General features: G+C 41.0%; 1 protein-coding gene across 1 annotated transcript in view; it reads left to right on the top strand.

The window, feature by feature from the left end:
* Positions 1–20,135, top strand: part of LOC124595230 (DNA-directed RNA polymerase I subunit RPA2) — a 237,958-nt gene that overhangs the window by 186,122 nt on the left and 31,701 nt on the right. Inside the window, exon 17 of the mRNA XM_047133886.1 lies at positions 11,800–11,956. Within this exon, the coding sequence (XP_046989842.1) occupies positions 11,800–11,956 (157 nt within the window). The remainder of the gene's footprint in view (positions 1–11,799; positions 11,957–20,135) is intronic.

Raw genomic sequence — 20,135 nt, 5'->3', positions numbered from 1 at the left:
TTAATTGTTGGTAAGGCGGGTACCAGGTTGAGATTCATTGGGAGAGTGCTTAGAAAATGTAGTCCATCAACAAAGGAGGTGGCTTACAAAACACTCGTTCGACCTATACTTGAGTATTGCTCATCAGTGTGGGATCCGTACCAGGTCGGGTTGACGGAAGAGATTGAGAAGATCCAAAGAAGAGCGGCGCGTTTCGTTACCGGGTTATTTGGTAACCGTGATAGCGTTACGGAGATGTTTAATAAACTCAAGTGGCAGACTCTGCAAGAGAGGCGCTCTGCATCGCGGTGTAACTTGCTCGCCAGGTTTCGAGAGGGTGCGTTTCTGGATGAGGTATCGAATATATTGCTTCCCCCTACTTATACCTCGCGAGGAGATCACGAATGTAAAATTAGAGAGATTAGAGCGCGCACGGAGGCTTTCAGACAGTCGTTCTTCCCGCGAACCATACGCGACTGGAACAGGAAAGGGAGGTAATGACAGTGGCACGTAAAGTGCCCTCCGCCACACACCGTTGGGTGGCTTGCGGAGTATCAATGTAGATGTAGATGTAGATGTACCCATGTTAGTTAAGTAAATACTGGGCTCATTCCTTTGATGAGCCTGAGGCTGATTCCTTGAACTGAGATAGTGCTGTGTTATATGACCTCGTTACCAACAAGAAATTAAGCCCCGGCTGTCATTATCTTATATGTGTGTGTCTTTATGGCATCAATCTTGTACTGTCATTTCAAAACAATTTCTTCAATGTGAATAACATAGCTACTTGGAGAATAATGCTTCCCAATTTTTGCATCTAAAACTGTATAATCCACAATGAATGTAAACTTGAAATCATTGTATCACTTGTACACATTTCTTTTCCAACATTGTTGTGAATACACACCAGCATACAAACTGGCCACCTACATTTCTTTTTTTGCTCGTCTGGTCTCAGTTCAGTGAAGTACATAATTAAGAAGTTTCGTAATGCACAATTTATCACTAGGATCTCTCCATTCCAAAACTTTGGGAAAAGACTCATTTTCTCTCACATTTGTATCAAAACAAAAATTCACTTGAGAAAATTATAAAATTATGAGACGGAATTTGTGGCTGTACTTATCTTCACGAGGTGAAATTTTTAATATTGCTCATAGACAGATACAAAATATTATATTTGTTACATTGTGCAGAGATATTGTAGAAGTTCCCAAAGATGAACTGAGAGATAAGTGCGCTAAAGAAGGGATCATGGACATGGTAAACATAATGAAATAGGTAGATGACAATCTGGTCAAATCAGACCTCTTTGTCCTTCCATAACACAACTTCCAGAGCATATCAGGGCAGGTTTTCTTTACTTAAAAGTGCAGTCTTATGTCCCAAACCCACTGTACTCTAGTGCGTAAGGCGACAGAAGCCACTAGTGGCAAATGTGGTAAGACCGTGTGTTAATTGCTTTGAGGATCACTCTGTCTGTAGCAGAAACTGCAGCATCTACTCCCAAGAAAGGAAGCTAGAGGAGCTCAAAACAGTGAAACTCATGCCATATGATGAGGCCAAAAATATCTAGAAGTCCATACAACCTCCCACTTTCAGTACTGCTTCAGATAATATGAAGACTATTCTGAAGCCAATGCCTCTACTACCTGCATTTGTCACTGCAGTTGTATAGGTACCATTATTCTGAAGCCAATAGCTCCTCCCCAGAACATCGGAAAAGACCACAGTTGCCAACATTGGAGAATTTCCGGCACCTCAAAAGGCAGATTCTGCTAAACAGACCAGCATTGCAACTGTCAATGCCACAGTCATTCTTCTGAGGCCTTCTCAAGCAAGCAAACCAATTGGGAAATGACAACTGCAGAACAACACAGGTAGGAATTGGGCAGACAATGTAGACCCCATTCTACCTGATTATTTTAATGTTTTGGCTTTGGAGACAATGAAATATGAAGCCAGTCTGGGGGTAACCATCTAGCCCTCAGACTAAGCCTTCATCCATTGTGGGATCCCCACCCCGGCTGCGAGATAGTATGAAAGGAAAGCCTCATCGATTAAATGGCTTCATACTACGGTGGAACATGTATGAGTTCAGGACAGATGTAGAGGAACTGAAATTATTAGTGCAGAAACATCCCCTGTGCTTGTGTTTACAGGAAGCACTTTTTAAACTTACTGATGTCCTAGTGCTATGGGGTCATATCCTTCACCACAAGGTTGACCTAACTGGAGAAAGATCCAAGGGAGGTTTATCAATAATTCACACCACTCTTCTGCTTTTTCCCTGGTTACTGATGTGCAGCCAGTTGCCATTGAGGTTCATGTGGATCACAGGATCACAATATGCTCCGTATTTATCTCCACAGGAAGCAATAGATTATGAGACACTTATTTATCATGTAGACCTACTCCCCCAACCATTTCTCCTCCTGGGAGACCCAATATCTGTAAAGCACTATGGGGCTCATCATTTACTTTCCTGTGGGTTTGAGTTTTAGAGAGCCTCATGATGTCACAGGAGCTGTGCATCCTCAAAACAGGCAATCCAACTCATTATAACACCGGTGGTGGTGGTGGTGGTGGTGGTGGTGATGAGGTCCCATACTCCGAGGAGCGTAGGGGATGATGCGGGAGATCAGCACCACTGTACTAGGCAAGGTCCTAGCGGAGGTAGTTTACCATTGCCTTCCTCCGATCGTAACGAGGAGGAATGATGATGATGAAGACCCAGTCATCTCGAGGCAGGGAAAATCCCACAGGTTCATATTCAACCAAAGACCTGTATTTTTGGTCTGCAGCCCATGTTGATTCTGCTCAGTAGGAGGATACTGATGACCTTTATTCCAGTGATGACTTTCCACTCTGGATCAACATACCACATAGAGCAATCCTTGAAAGGAATCCGCCATGATGCATGATCAGCAGCAGAGCTAACTGGGTGCTGTTCAGCCAGCTAGCTGTGTTTGAACACTTGAGACAGTGTCCAAAAATGGGTGGGCCATATCACACATATGATCCACCATACCGCCAACTTGTCCATCCTGCCGCCATCTTGTCCATCCTGAAATCTTCAGGTCATCTTAGAAGGCAGCCTGTACCTTGGTAGACTGATGCATACCAAACAGCAATCTGGGTCTATAATGGTTTAAATGCCACTCAATAGAAGAAAACTTCACAGACCTCACAGCATTTTGTGTAGAGAGAACCAAAGCTCAATGGTCATTAAACAAAAAGAAAAGGTTGTGGCAAGTGTACATGGAAGCATGCTGCAAAACTTGCAAACAGCGTCAAAGGAAATCCTCTTCAAATTTTGTGGCGAGAAAATTTTGATAACTCTCCTCAAACCAGGAAAGGACTGAACATGTCCCAGTAGTTACCAAAGCACACTTCAGAACTGTGTAGGTAAGACCTTGAAGTGAATGATTAACAGTCATCTGGTCTAAATGCTAGAGACCAGGCAGTTCCTTAGCCACTCTCGGTGTGGATTGAGGGGATTTTGACCTCCTGTCGACAACCCTACCCTGCTAGGGGTGGGTATTATGCAGGCGTTCCTATGTAAGCAGCATTGTATAGAGAGATTTTTTTGACATTGATTATGTGTACTATACTACTAGGAGGCACAATACTCTTGTCAGCTTCACCAGTGGAGCTCTCGTGGGCACCTTCCCATATTTATTCGTTCCTTCTTATCCAAGTGATATTAGAAACATGGTGTGTCAGATGATGATACTGAATACTAAATTTGTCTTCAAAATTCGATACATAAAAATGTGTTATAGTAATTAACCCAGATTGTCCTGAATTATTTGTTTTACAAAATTGATTTATATCTTACCTACATTGATTCACAAGGTTGTAAGGAAGAAAGTAAAAACAATTTTGAGTATTTATTTTTATTTAGTATTTCCAAAAATGGGCGTCCTTCCAGAAGGACGTCAGGACAATAAGGGAACATGTTTTTAAAGTATATGACATTGCACAGTTAACTTGTTTTGGTTTTTATACTTTCAAATAAACATAAATAAACTTGAATTATTGGCTAAAACAGCTAATAAATTCAAAAAACAAAGAAAATAACCTATACACATATTTTATGCACTAGTATGATAAGACAAAAAGCAACAAACATGAAGTGGTTCGTCACATTTTACGCACATAGTAGTAGTTTTTTTGTGGCAACTTTGACATTTCAGCTGCTTCTTCTTTTTTGTTATCTCGTCCGTTGGTAATTCCGCAAACTAATGTTCTCTTCCATCAAATCTAGAATCTAGTTTTGCCCTCTTACTAGGACGTCCTCTGCTGGTAGTGACTCTTTTGTTACTTTCAAGAATTGCAGTGACAATTCGGCGACTAGATGTCAGATGATCTATGGGTTTTTCGTTGTTTGTGTAAAGATCCCAGGTATTTTGCTCTGCAATGTCTATAAAATGTGCAATGATCGGGAAATACCACTTTTTCCCTCTTACAGAGCATCTATATAGGGATACATTTTGGTCAGCTCGATCTATGCCTCCCATATGAGTATTGTAGGAGTGATATAAGTTAGGTTGAGGCACGCTAATCCTTTTCTTTTGTTCCCTGGAGAATCTTGCTACAGAGCGTAGTGGTTGCACTCTGTCAAAGTTGGTGGCTACAGTAACAACACTGTTGTCATTCCAACATACAATGGAAATCCCGGATGCTGAGTCAGAACAAACTTCATATGATCCTGTATTTTCTTTCATCATTTTATCTACAGATGATAGAGTACAATTCTTAGCTCTGTTTCCTCTTATTGTTCCTGTTGCTTCCATGCCCCTCTCTTTTTATGTCATGTAGTAGTCACCGCTGGTAAAGAGGTTATCAAAGTATATTCGATATGGAACATGTGGAAGTAACTGGTCAACATAAGTCATACCACACCGTACCCCATACCTTTCGTTTCATAATCCTTACTACACGTGCCAGCATTAGGTATTCCCTAATCTTTTGATTCTAACATGTCCAAAAGTTCCATCAGTGTACATCGTTTTCTGTGAATACAAAATGACAACATATTACCCTGACGTCCTTCTAGAGAGACGGTTGAAAACATTATTGAATTGCAACTGACAAAAACTTTCAATCATAATATGAACTCGTAAATAATATATGTTAATTCTTGATGATATTATATGACAAGTTTCAGAATTATTGATGCACTATGAAAGAAAATATACATACACATCGATGACAAGGTCAGTCAGTTCGTCCATGGTAAAATAGACCCTATTTTCAAGACACAGTTTCTCGCTCACTATGAACAACAGCGTCAAACTGACTGTCGCAGTGCGCAACTGACTCTGCCTACTTCATATAACAATGTGTCACAGTCCATTGCAACAATGCGTTATTCGTAAAAATAAATAATTTCAACACTGAGTGACGCCGTCCTTCCAGAAGGACGTCAGGGTTATCTGGGTTAAACTATTATAGGTAAATAAATATAAATTGTTCTGCTGCTTGACCTGATGTCACACAGTGTTGGCATAAAACACCAATGTCCTAGGTGTTATAGATGAAGAAGAGTAATGCAGTCTGACAGCATGAGATAAAAATGATACCTGTTCACAAGCAAGTCACCTTAAGTACTAGGATGTACTTTATCATCATTTCTGTCAGGAAATCTTACAAAACATTTGCTATCCCCACAGATTGTTGAGGGTCCAAAGACTGTGATATGCTTTGTGTGAATCACAACACTTCCCATTTGGTGCAAATTCTAGTCATTACTGAGAGTAGTGTTAATTACTGGTAGTACCAGGTCAGTTATTATTTAGCAATAACTTATTCCACTGCACATTTTTCTGCTGAGCTGCGTTCACCATCCTGTGTTAAAGTGAAGTAGTGGTTCCTTGTAAGATTGCTATATCTTTCAACGGAGAAATAACACAGCCAACCAGTTGCAAATAATTGTTTAATATATTTACCTAGGTTTTGACATCTCTAAGGCTGTCTTCGTGAGACTGAAAATTTAAAAGCCATAAAGTTGTGTTGTGAAAGGCAGTATTCAAAATTTAGAGCAGACATGCTCAAGCCAACATTTTTAATTTTTGACTTGAGCATATCTGCTGTAATCTTTGACTGTTGCCTTCTCGCATTGTAACTTTACGGCTTTTAAATTTTCATTCTGATGAAGATATCTGTATTGAAACCTAAGTAAATGTATTAAACAATTATTTGCAACCAGTTGGTTGTGCTATTTCTCCATTGAAATTTGTACACAGTTGCTGAAAGATGACAATTTTCAAAACTGTAAGATTACTATATAACTAAAATGTTCAAAGAAATTGAAAAGTGAGGTGTTATTGGAATCCTATGAAACATATGCAGAAATTTTAATGGCATGAAAAGGAAATCACTGCCTGTTGGGAAACAAAAAATGTGGTATTGTTAGTAACTCCCTCTGTTCCATGCTTTCACACATCTCTTTGCCTGAATATCGAACACTAATTTAAATACTGAGTCCTATACTTTCCATTATTAACTAGTCCAATTTAACTGGAAGATTTTTGGGAAATTCTGCTGTGTACAGTCAACTTCACTTTGTTGTTTGTATACACTAGGCTATTTGCAGTAGCACATGGCCAGATCTTTTTCAGACGTCTGTATGTGATGAAATATTAAGCCTTCATATGCTCAGTTTTAGTGATTGCAGACAGCTGTCCACACTTCAATATGTAATTTTTACAAAAAAATGTCCAAACAGCCACTTTTGAGGCACAATGACGTATTGTTTCTGTAAATAACTCTTGTCACATTCCAAATTATTTTCATAAGTATTTTTCTGTTTAATTTCTTCCTTCATTATCATCTTAACTGATTAAAAAAATATTAAAATAAAAGACCACTATGACAAACAGCCATTCTCTTAAGACTTGTAAAGTACAATACTGAAAAAATGTCCATCAGATTTACTTTTTTTGTCTACAATTCAATGTTGTGTTTACCACAAACCACAGAATTGTTGTTCCCATGCAAGGTAAAATTGAAACACAAAGGCAACAGCAACAAATGTTTGTTTCTCCGTATCTCCCCCTCTCTGTTTCCATTATCAATCATAATTTCCATATACCAAGCTTAAGATAGGAGGCCCCAATGGTATAATTTTTTCCTTAGTTCCTTACAAAGTAATATCTGCTTCCAAGATTTCAGTCTTTCATATATTTCTGCCAGCTGTACAAAATAATGTCTGATGTATGTGAACACTTCACTGTTACTTCTTATTGCGATGGTTATTGCTGACTTACAGGATGAGGTTTGTCAATGCCCCAGAAAGTGCACATCTGTAACTGATATTTCATGAACTCAAATGGGAATCCTAGGAGGAAAGACGACGTGCTTTGTGTGAAACATTATTGAGAAAATTTAGAGAACAGCCATTTGCAACTGATTGGAGAATGATTCGACTGTAACTGACATACATTTTGTGTGAGGACTGCAAAGACAAGATATGACAAATTATGACTTGTACAGAAGCATACAGACAGTTGTCTTTCTGTCATTCTATTTGTGAGTGGAATAGTAAAGGAAATGACTAATAGTGGTACAAAGTATCCTCCGCCATACACCGTATGGTGGCGTGTGTGGTATGTATGTAGATGGAGATGCAGAAGAAAGGAGAGTGAGTGTTATATGTCCTGCATTCACTTGGGTCAGTCTTTCTGTTTCCTAGAAAAATAACAGAAAAACTACATACTTAGTTTAATAACTTAAACTAGTGCACTGTAGAATGATTCATTCATTACAGCAGTAAGAAATAGGGAGTGAAGTTAGAACTGATATTATAGTGTTGTGATGTGGGGAGTAAACGTAGCAGTTAGAAAGGAATCTGTGAAAGGAAGACAAGAAGTGCCGGGAGAAGCAGGGAGGGGGGGGCATTTAATACACTCCTGGAAATGGAAAAAAGAACACATTGACACCGGTGTGTCAGACCCACCATACTTGCTCCGGACACTGCGAGAGGGCTGTACAAGCAATGATCACACGCACGGCACAGCGGACGCACCAGGAACCGCGGTGTTGGCCGTCGAATGGCGCTAGCTGCGCAGCATTTGTGCACCGCCACCGTCAGTGTCAGCCAGTTTGCCGTGGCATACGGAGCTCCATCGCAGTCTTTAACACTGGTAGCATGCCGCGACAGCGTGGACGTGAACCGTATGTGCAGTTGACGGACTTTGAGCGAGGGCGTATAGTGGGCATGCGGGAGGCCGGGTGGACGTACCGCCGAATTGCTCAACACGTGGGGCGTGAGGTCTCCACAGTACATCGATGTTGTCGCCAGTGGTCGGCGGAAGGTGCACGTGCCCGTCGACCTGGGACCGGACCGCAGCGACGCACGGATGCACGCCAAGACCGTAGGATCCTACGCAGTGCCGTAGGGGACCGCACCGCCACTTCCCAGCAAATTAGGGACACTGTTGCTCCTGGGGTATCGGCGAGGACCATTCGCAACCGTCTCCATGAAGCTGGGCTACGGTCCCGCACACCGTTAGGCCGTCATCCGCTCACGCCCCAACATCGTGCAGCCCGCCTCCAGTGGTGTCGCAACAGGCGTGAATGGAGGGACGAATGGAGACGTGTCGTCTTCAGCGATGAGAGTTGCTTCTGCCTTGGTGCCAATGATGGTCGTATGCGTGTTTGGCGCCGTGCAGGTGAGCGCCACAATCAGGACTGCATACGACCGAGGCACACAGGGCCAACACCCGGCATCATGGTGTGGGGAGCGATCTCCTACACTGGCCGTACACCACTGGTGATCGTCGAGGGGACACTGAATAGTGCACGGTACATCCAAACCGTCATCGAACCCATCGTTCTACCATTCCTAGACCGGCAAGGGAACTTGCTGTTCCAACAGGACAATGCACGTCCGCATGTATCCCGTGCCACCCAACGTGCTCTAGAAGGTGTAAGTCAACTACCCTGGCCAGCGAGATCTCCGGATCTGTCCCCCATTGAGCATGTTTGGGACTGGATGAAGCGTCGTCTCACGCGGTCTGCACGTCCAGCACGAACGCTGGTCCAACTGAGGCGCCAGGTGGAAATGGCATGGCAAGCCGTTCCACAGGACTACATCCAGCATCTCTACGATCGTCTCCATGGGAGAATAGCAGCCTGCATTGCTGCGAAAGGTGGATATACACTGTACTAGTGCCGACATTGTGCATGCTCTGCTGCCTGTGTCTATGTGCCTGTGGTTCTGTCAGTGTGATCATGTGATGTATCTGACCCCATGAATGTGTCAATAAAGTTTCCCCTTCCTGGGACAATGAATTCACAGTGTTCTTATTTCAATTTCCAGGAGTGTATTTTCTTCTGCAGTTTCTGACATACTATTATTTTTAAATATTGAAACAACACTCACATCATGTAGATATTGCAGTGCTCTCAAGAATCTACTTTGGTAAATCTAGAATGAGTGCATGTTATTAGTTTAGCTAGAAAGATTCTGGTAGTGTTTTGCGATGCAGCCAGTGTACAACAGGATGTCCTGAAAGTAGGTACGAAATTAAAGTGCTACAGGACAAACAAAATTTGATGAAAATGTAATTTTTCCCCCTTTCTTACAAAAACATTCAATGCTTCTCCCATATATGTATGAAAAATAATAACCTCCATATGGCCACCTGAGGCCGCACAGCAACAAGCAATGCATTCATTGAAATTCTTGATGATACATGCACAAACATGTGGTGGGAAGCCATAATAACCCTTTCAGTTTCATCCATCAATCGGTATATTATTTGCGGCTTGTTCGCATACACTTTTCATTCCACAAATTGCCACGCAAAGAGACAATTTTTTGAGGAAACTTCTCATTCAGCAGAGCAATCGTTTCAAGGTAAGTGTGACATGTCGCACCATCTTGTTGAAACCAAAAATCTTCATTTTCATCAATAAGAGGGAAAAGCCAATTAGAAAGCATGTTTCGGCAACAGTTGCCCTTCGCAGTGATGGTAGCTCCCTCATCATTTTCAAAAAAGTTCAGGCCCATTACTCCACTTGCCCAGAATCTACACCACAGATTTGTGCTTTGTGGATACATCTCATCTTCCACAGTCACCCACAGATTTTTGTTACTCCAAATTCTGCAGTTCTGATTACTGATGTCCACAGACATGGAAGTGTGCCTCGTCCAAGGAAATTATTCCTTTTGTGAAGTCCTCATTCTCCGCTTGTCGAGCCAAGATCCATTGAGCAGATCAGTGGCTCTTTCTCAGATCTGCAGGTTTCAACTCCTCTGTGTGTTGAATCTTGTGTGGATGCATTTTCAGATTTTTTGAAAGGATTTCATGCAGTGCACTTGGTGATAAATTCAATTGTTAAGCTAATTAGCAAACCGATTTTCTGAAGCTTACAGTCACATTGTCCCACACAACAGCAATGTTTTCTTGTGTTCAAACAGAATAGAGTCGTCCTGTTTTCTAAATGTTTGAAACAGAACCCATGGTCTCAAACTTTGGGATCAACTTCCAAACCGATGATTCAGTTGGAGCAGCATTCCATCTGAGTGTCACATGTAATTCACGAATGGTTGCCTTGGGACTTTTGCTGTTTTTGTAATCACTTTTTATTACTTGGATACGTTGCTCAGTTTTCATCTGTTCCAAGATGAAAATAAACAACAATGCTCACGACACAAAAGCTATCAGGCTACTAATGGAAAGGATTGCAGGTAGCAAACATGAAAAAACCGTGGCTCCAACCGTCATATGACAAAATGGTGGAAAATTCAAATTCGACTTTACTTCCCGGACACTCGGTACAATAGGGATAACAACTTTATGTAACATTTAACGCATGGCAGATGGGCAGTTTTTTCCCTTTCGTACCATGTTTATTTACATGTGCTTGTCATTGAACTGCTGACCAGGAGAGGTCTCCAATGGTGGTATTGACTTTTTGAATAAAAAGGTGACCAAAGTCATTTCAATAAAGATTTAAAATAAACAATTTCAAAGCACCTGACTAAATTCCAACCCACAACATTCTGCTTATGGGGCCAGTAGCTTAACCACAATGCTGCTCAGCTGGCCTGTTAAATATCCTTTCCCAAAGCCGTAGAGCATCACACAAAAATCAGTTCCCCCACCCCTCTCCCCCATGTCGCTTATATGCAAGCAAGGGCCCACCAGGGTGAATGGCTGCAGTTCGTGATACATGGGACTGTAACCTACGTCACTGTATTGATAGATTCAAAAAGTCGATCCCACCACTGAGGACCTCTCCTTGTAAGAAGTGTCACTTTAGTCATAGAGTCAGCTATACATATTGTTTCGCATGTGCTCATTTCAGTAATGGAGGACACACTTTTTCATATTTCCAACGTAAACAAACTTATCTTGCTGATGAGCAAAACATTTTAACAGGATGACGTGAAACAAAGGCACACTGTACTTTCAGTAGTCGCTAAACTTCCATAATACTATGGAAAGGATTGATTACTACTCACTAAACAGAGAAGGTGTTGAGTCACAGACAGGCACAAGGAAATAGAATTCTAGAGATATTCAGCTTTTGGACTAAGTTCTTCATCAGAAGCAGAAAACTTGCACAAGTTCCTCCAAGCAAAACTCAAGATGTTGGATTTGTGTGAATGTATTCAGAGTTTTCTACTTCTGATGGAGGGCTTTGTCCAAAATCTGAATGTTTATAGCATTCCTTTTCCTGTGCCTGTCCGTGACTCAGTGCCTTCTTTGTATGGTGAGTAGCGATCTGCCCAGTCCATACTGTTGTTATTCCACCCTAGGCTTCAATGGTATTTATTTGTGATCTTTTATTGCCATTTTTCAGCGAGATCCTAACATTGGTGACAAATTTGCCAGTCGTGCGGGACAAAAGGGAATCTGCAGCCAGTTGTGGCCCACAGAGGACTTGCCATTCACTGAGACAGGAATGGTTCCAGATATTGTCTTTAATCCTCATGGTTTTCCATCTCGAATGACAATTGGTATGTTGAGCTTATATTGGTCATTGCAGTGTGTTTCTTGTAATCCAAGTGCTTCCATTTTAATATAATGACTACTGCTTTTGTTAATTTGTGGTTTAAAGAAAGTCGTGTATAAGAAAAAGGACAGTCACTCACCATTTAGAGAAAGTGTTAAGGAGTGGGTACGCAAACAAATAAAGTGTTGAACAGTAGAGCTAAACTTTTGCAGCTGCATTCTTAATTTGAACAATGCTTGTAGCAAAGACAGCAAGTATATGCATATATAAATTCACGGGCTAAATGGATCCATGCTGTCTGTGACTCAGTGCCTTCTTTGTGTGGTGAGTAGCAATGTGCCCATTCCATATTGTGGTTATTCTATCCTAGACTGCAGTGGTATTTATATGTGATCAAATGGACTAAGTGAGTTAGTACAGTGGTAATAGGATAACAATTCGAATCCCCATCAAGGTATAGGTTTTCCATGGTTTCTGTAAATTATTTAAGGCAAATACCAGGATGGTTTCATTGAAAATGATATAGTTGATTCCTTTTATCCATTCCCAATTTGAGCTTATGCTGCAGCTTTACAATAGGCACCTCAGAAGAATGCCTGTCGGGGGGGGGGGGGGGGGAGATAGGACAATGGCTACCCATGGTATGTGTTATTTCTCATCCGAAAGTATTGCTGTACTAATAGGTTTCATTGTTGGCCTTGTTGTTCACCATTTCTGGTCCCCCCTTTTTCTTTATTATTATTATTATCATCATCATCATATTTATTTATTTGTTTGGGGGGGGGGGGGGGGGGGGGTGTGGAGGAGGCAGCAGTAGTGTCAAAGGGAAGAAATAAATGAGGAAACTCTAACATTAGCAATATTTCAACTGAACACAACTGAACTTTTATTGCTAAAGATTTATTCATTTCATCAGTTACACACAAAATAACAGCATTAATAAACCATTTATACAGCAGCCATTGATATCATGTTCACAGAGATAAAAAATTTTATTTTTATTATTGCTAAGTCTTAATATCCCCCCCACGAACCATGGACCTTGCCATTGGTGGGGAGGCTTGCGTGCCTCAGTGATACAGATAGCCGTACCGTAGGTGCAACCACAACGGAGGGGTATCTGTTGAGAGGCCAGACAAACATGTGGTTCCTGAAGAGGGGCAGCAGCCTTTTCAGTAGTTGCAAGGGCAACAGTCTGGATGATTGACTGATTTGGCCTTGTAACAATAACCAAAACGGCCTTGCTGTGCTGGTACTGCGAACGGCTGAAAGCAAGGGGAAACTATGGCCGTAATTTTTTCCCGAGGGCATGCAGCTTTACTGTATGATTAAATGATGATGGCGTCCTCTTGGGTAAAATATTCCGGAGGTAAAATAGTCCCCCATTCGGATCTCAGGGCGGGGACTACTCAAGAGGACGTCGTTATCAGGAGAAAGAAAACTGGCGTTCTACGGATCGGAGCGTGGAATGTCAGATCCCTTAATCAGGCAGGTAGGTTAGAAAATGGATAGGTTAAAGTTAGACATAGTGGGAATTAGTGAAGTTCGGTGGCAGGAGGAACAAGACTTCTGGTCAGGTGACTACAGGGTTATAACTACAAAGTCAAATAGGGGTAATGCAGGAGTAGGTTTAATAATGAATAGGAAAATAGGAATGCGGGTAAGCTACTACAAACAGCATAGTGAACGCATTATTGTGGCCAAGCTAGATACGAAGCCCACACCTACTACAGTAGTACAAGTTTATATGCCAACTAGCTCTGCAGATGACGAAGAAATTGAAGAAATGTGTGATTAAATAAAAGAAATTATTCAGATACTGAAGGGAGACGAAAATTTAATAGTCATGGGTGACTGGAATTCGAGTCTAGGAAAAGGGAGAGAAGGAAACATAGTAGATGAATATGGATTGGGGCTAAGAAATGAAAGAGGAAGCCGCCTGGTAGAATTTTGCACAGAGCACAACTTAATCATAGCTAACACTTGGTTTAAGAATTATGATAGAAGGTTGTATACATGGAAGAACCCTGGAGATACTAAAAGGTATCAGATAGATTATATAATGGTAAGACAGAGATTTAGGAACCAGGTTTTAAATTGTAAGACATATCCAGGGGCAGATGTGGACTCTGACCACAATGTATGTATGACCTGTAGATTAAAACTGAAGAAACTGCAAAAAGGGGGGAATTTAAGGAGATGGGACCTGGATAAACTGAAAGAACCAGAGGTTGTACAGAGTTTCAGGGAGAGCATAAGGGAACAATTGACAGGAACGGGGGAAAGAAATACAATAGAAGAAGAATGGGTAGCTTTGAGGGATGAAATAGTGAAGGCAGCAGAGGATCAAGTAGGTAAAAAGACGAGGGCTAGTAGAAATCCTTGGGTAACAGAAGAAATATTGAATTTAATTGATGAAAGGAGAAAATATAAAAATGGAGTAAATGAAGCAGGCAAAAAGGAATACAAACGTCTCAAAAACGAGATCGACAGGAAGTGCAAAATGGCTAAGCAGGGATGGCTAGAGGACAAATGTAAGGATGTAGAGGCTTATCTCACTAGGGGTAAGATAGATACTGCCTACAGGAAAATTAAAGAGACCTTTGGAGATAAGAGAACCACTTGTAAGAACATCAAGAGTTCAGATGGAAACCCAGTTCTAAGCAAAGAAGGGAAAGCAGAAAGGTGGAAGGAGTATATAGAGCGTCTATACAAGGGCGATGTACTTGAGGACAATATTATGGAAATGAAAGAGGATGTAGATGAAGATGAAATGGGAGATACGATACTGCGTGAAGAGTTTGACAGAGCACTGAAAGACCTGAGTCGAAACAAGGCCCCGGGAGTAGACAACATTCCATTAGAACTACTGACAGCCTTGGGAGAGCCAGTCCTGACAAAACTCTACCATCTGGTGAGCAAGATGTATGAGACAGGCGAAATACCCTCAGACTTCAAGAAGAATATAATAATTCCAATCCCAAAGAAAGCAGGTGTTGACAGATGTGAAAATTACCGAACAATCAGTTTAATAAGCCACAGCTGCAAAATACTAACACGAATTCTTTACAGACGAATGGAAAAATTAGTAGAAGCCGACCTCGGGGAAGATCAGTCTGGATTCCGTAGAAATACTGGAACACGTGAGGCAATACTGACCTTACGACTTATCTTAGAAGAAAGATTAAGGAAAGGCAAACCTGCGTTTCTAGCATTTGTAGACATAGAGAAAGCTTTTGACAATGTTGATTGGAATACTCTCTTTCAAATTCTAAAGGTGGCAGGGGTAAAATACAGGGAGCGAAAGGCTATTTACAATTTGTACAGAAACCAGATGGCAGTTATAAGAGTCGAGGGACATGAAAGGGAAGCAGTGGTTGGGAAGGGAGTAAGACAGGGTTGTAGCCTCTCCCCGGTGTTATTCAATCTGTATATTGAGCAAGCAGTAAAGGAAACAAAAGAAAAATTCGGAGTAGGTATTAAAATCCATGGAGAAGAAATAAAAACTTTGAGGTTCGCCGATGACATTGTAATTCTGTCAGAGACAGCAAAGGACTTGAAAGAGCAGTTGAACGGAATGGACAGTGTCTTGAAGGGAGGATATAAGATGAACATCAACAAAAGCAAAACGAGGATAATGGAATGTAGTCGAATTAAGTCGGGTGATGTTGAGGGTATTAGATTAGGAAATGAGACACTTAAAGTAGTAAAGGAGTTTTGCTATTTGGGGAGCAAAATAACTGATGATGGTCGAAGTAGAGAGGATATAAAATGTAGACTGGCAATGGCAAGGAAAGTGTTTCTGAAGAAGAGAAATTTGTTAACTTCGAGTATAGATTTAAGTGTCAGGAAGTCATTTCTGAAAGTATTTGTATGGAGTGTAGCCATGTATGGAAGTGAAACATGGACGGTAAATAGTTTGGACAAGAAGAGAATAGAAGCTTTTGAAATGTGGTGCTACAGAAGAATGGTGAAGATTAGATGGGTAGATCACATAACTAATGAGGAAGTATTGAATAGGATTGGGGAGAAGAGAAGCTTGTGGCACAACTTGACCAGTAGAAGGGATCGGTTGGTAGGACATGTTTTGAGGCATCAAGGGATCACCAATTTAGTATTGGAGGGCAGCGTGGAGGGTAAAAATCGTAGAGGGAGACCAAGAGATGAATACACTAAGCAGATTCAGAAGGATGTAGGTTGCAGTAGGTACTGGGAGATGAAGAAGCTTGCACAGGATAGAGTAGCATGGAGAGCTGCATCAAACCAGTCTCAGGACTGAAGACCACAACAACAACAACAAGTCTTAATATATTCATGTCAATTGAACTGAAGTCAGTTACAGTTACAATGTTGGGGTGTTTGAATTTATGAAAAATGCTTATTATTCTGCTCTAGAGAATACCACAGTGCACACTGAACTAGTTGCTGAGTTCCTATCAGGTGCATTCTTTATAGCAGTGACAACAGTGAACTCATTGTTGACAATACATGAAACGCTTATCTCCTTTCCATCCTGCCTTTTACAAATTGGAAAGTGAGAGGTTAAAACCCCATGCAGACCTAGTACTTTTTGTCACTTATTGCTCCTTTCACTGAAAACAATGATTTGCCTGTTTGAAAACTTAAAATGGGTAAGGTCTTACCACTTCAATAGAATCCTATATTGTTGAGGACTGCAGTGTTCAAACTGGCCATCGCATTGAGGATCACTTTTGTACATGTATGCTTACAATGCCAAACTGTCTCCCAACTTTGTTGGTTGGTGTAGTTGTTTTGAGGGATTTGCGTTGAATTATTCCAGAAAAGTGAAGGTGAGGCTCAGTGAGAGGGCTGAGGTAGGGATTGGGTTAGGCTGAGATGAGAGGCAGGTGTACGTGATGAAGGGTGGGAAATGAGAAGGAATGCGTGGAGGGTTAAGGGGGCTGGAGGAGTAGAGCGGTTGAATGGTGGGAGGGTTAGGGGGAGTGAAGGGATTGTGGGTGTGTAAGTTAAGTTTCTATGAGTAAAAACAGCTTTGTAGAATGAGTGGTTGTATTCCTCCATACCATTGTTTGTTTCATCCTGAATTTTCAAATGTGGTATTGGGATGACTGGGTAAACAGGAACAGGGAGATTAAGCTGCTAAAGAAAATTTTTTGATTGCAGTCACACATGGAAAGGAGTCATAATTCTCTTCCAAATAAAAGATGGTGGTATGATGAAATCATGTGTAAAGCAAGATTCTGAAGTATATAGTTGCTATGAAATGAGTAAATGTATTTTTATAAGAGTCTTCATTTGCTTTCTTAGGTGTCAGCAGACATCGGCCAATTGAGATATATGTCAAAAGAAAACAATTATAAGGGAAATGACAACCACTTCTCATACAATGGAAGTGTTGCAGGAGAAAGGTGTTTACTTCAATAGCTCAGCTTTTGAAATAATTGTTATAAAATAGATTTGGTTAAGTGAAAATGCCACACGCTTGTGGGCAGATGGATATTGGAAAAAGAAATGTTCAGCGGTAGATGTGGCTTGTGCATAGGATATGCTGACTAACTTGCAAGTTTCGTCTAGTGTTTTAGAGGCTTGACTACTAACAAGATAGTTCTGAGAATATATGACTGCAGATGTCCAGTCAGTGAATATACTGTTGAACTTCAACAGCTCTGGGTGCTTCTTTTCTGTACAAATCATCAGCATCCTCATTGCCAGATTTGTGAATTGTTATTTATTAAGTTCATTCATAATGTGCATAATCCAAATCATATGATTCAGATGCAGGAGATGTATCAAGAATTTGTTGAGATCTCCACGACAAACAGAGAACAATTTACAATAATAACAGTATCTTAATTATAATACGATTTTTTATAGGAAAAATATCTAATGCCAATTTACACCTTGCTCAAATTAGCAGTTCAACCTATGTGAATTCTTATACGAAGTAGAATAATTTTTCCCATAAGATCTTATGCCCGAGGGGCATACAGCCATTAAGGCTGCCAAGAAGTGGTTGTGCCAATGCCCAGTTCTCAAGTCGAACAGGTTGCATTTGGACAGATTAGTTGTTTATCGGTGGAAGATCTGCCTGGCCCTCTTCTTCAGTCAGTCACTTTTGTGACCAGCAGGTGTGGTATCTCGCAGAGTTGAAATTCCCTACCACAACTGGATGGCTGCAGTTTCATGTAGAAGTAGACTGCCTCAGTATTTTCTTACGTGTCAACAGGTTATCCTGCAACTAATGGAGCTGGCCTTCTGTCGCATTTCAATGATGCGGATGGAATAACCAGACACTGAGACCTGAGTGGAAAAAGAAGGGGGGGGGGGGGGTTATAGTGATCAATTATGCGAGTCCAGTCCATCTTATGGGTGACTGAATGTGCTCCAGTGTTTTCTGCTTGACTATTGTTTAGTTTCAGGGCTTGAGAGGCTGATTCTTTTATGCAAAGATTGCTGACTGAAAGGTGTTCTTGCATAGTCTTTAGGTGTAGTTTCTCCACCCTGCCCTGTTAACAGAATATTGTTACACCTCCTTTGCAGTGACGTCATGGTGCTGAATTAGGTATTCCTGATGCGCTCTCTCTCACACAGTTTTTGGCAGTGTACTCCTTGATTGTGTGTGTTCTAGGGTCCCTAATTGTGTATGTTCGTTATGCAGCCATTGTGTTCTGGACAAGCATCTTGTTGTTGTTCTAGACAGCTCAAAAAAATTTATTTTCTGCTGTAATACTATTTTGCTGTGCAACATTCTTACATCCTTTAGAAATTTCATTTGGAATTTTGTATTCAGATCTCCTCCTTACTGACTTAATTACTTGTTTACATCTTCATAATCAATTTTTTTCTCTATTTAAAGCTAATTCCATAAAGCATAATCACTTTCATATAATTCCTTAATCTATAACACTAATTCCCAGATGAATCCTTACCTTTATTTATTAAAGCATGGAGCTATGATGTGACTTAATTACTCCATATTACTTCTTTTTATATTACCAAACCAGGCAGTAGGTAAATAATGCACAGGTAATTCTGGGTATCATCCATCCCCTCTGTGATGCTATAAATTTATTTAATGAGTGAAGGGTATTTTGGTTTAAATTATCATTCAGAAAGGTTAAGCTCTGAACTGACAGTATCTCCAATGCTTCTCTACCCAAAACAGCAAAGAGTTTGTCAATTTGATCATTGCCATACCTGTAACCATGGTTGGAAGGTGGGAGGTTATTCCGGCTATATCGCAAACAATACCATTTGTTAGGTTGCTCCTGCCCCTTGTTTCTAGTGGAGTCATATCCTGCAGCTTCCCATTCTCATAACTATTCAGAATTACACTTTCCGTAGTGAAGACTGAATAAAGCCATTGTGTGCCCATTTTCTGAAAATACGGTTTAGGGGGTTAACATGTCCCTCTGACATCTGTCGCTTCATATCCCCCAGGAACGCTGTCATTCCTGTGGTCAGTTTGGACCACCCTGCTTGGCCTGATCATGATGCCCTGTTGCTGTCAGCCCCATAGCTCTTTTGAAGACATTAGGTCATAAGTTTCCCTGTTCTCTGAGACTGTAGGCACTTCACTGGTTCATACCCTACCCACTTTCCTACTGCGCCCCATTTCTCTGGTTAGCGGTGTACAATAAAACATTGATACTGGACATTTAAGAATACTATTGGAAAACATACCTACACATGCAACCTTGCACCATCCATACTGGCTTCAACTACTGACTTGTGATAAACCAGTGCCAGGCTGCCTTTATTTGGATCTGTTATACTGTCTGTCAAAACCTGTAACAATCTGTCAATGGCTGTTTGCCCATTCAGTGTATTCAGTTGGCTGTGTACTGCTTTGAGATGACTGTTTATGGTCTGCTTGTGTGCTTCACGCATACATAAATTGTGTTGCTAACTCCAATACCATCCTTGTATTATTCAGTACAGGCTGTTCCATGTTTACCAATTGTTTGGTATGCTATTCTACCATGGCCATGGTAGTGGCTGCATCTTTTGCACGTGGCCAACTGTGTTGTGTAAATTTTGTCCACTGTCCTGAACACTGATCTCAACAGTTTTCCCACCTGCCTTTTTCTATCCTCTCTTTCTCCGAACTAGTGCTCTTGTCACCCTGTCACTCACCTGTTTAGCTTCTCCTTCAGTTTCCCATAAGAAAGTTATAATCTGTGGTATTCTTCCTGAACTTC

Source organism: Schistocerca americana, chromosome 2 (genome assembly GCF_021461395.2).
Source record: "Schistocerca americana isolate TAMUIC-IGC-003095 chromosome 2, iqSchAmer2.1, whole genome shotgun sequence".
Lineage (NCBI taxonomy): Eukaryota > Metazoa > Arthropoda > Insecta > Orthoptera > Acrididae > Schistocerca > Schistocerca americana.
The sequence above is the reverse complement of the archived record's forward strand: the minus strand, read 5'-3'. Positions and strand labels throughout refer to the sequence as shown.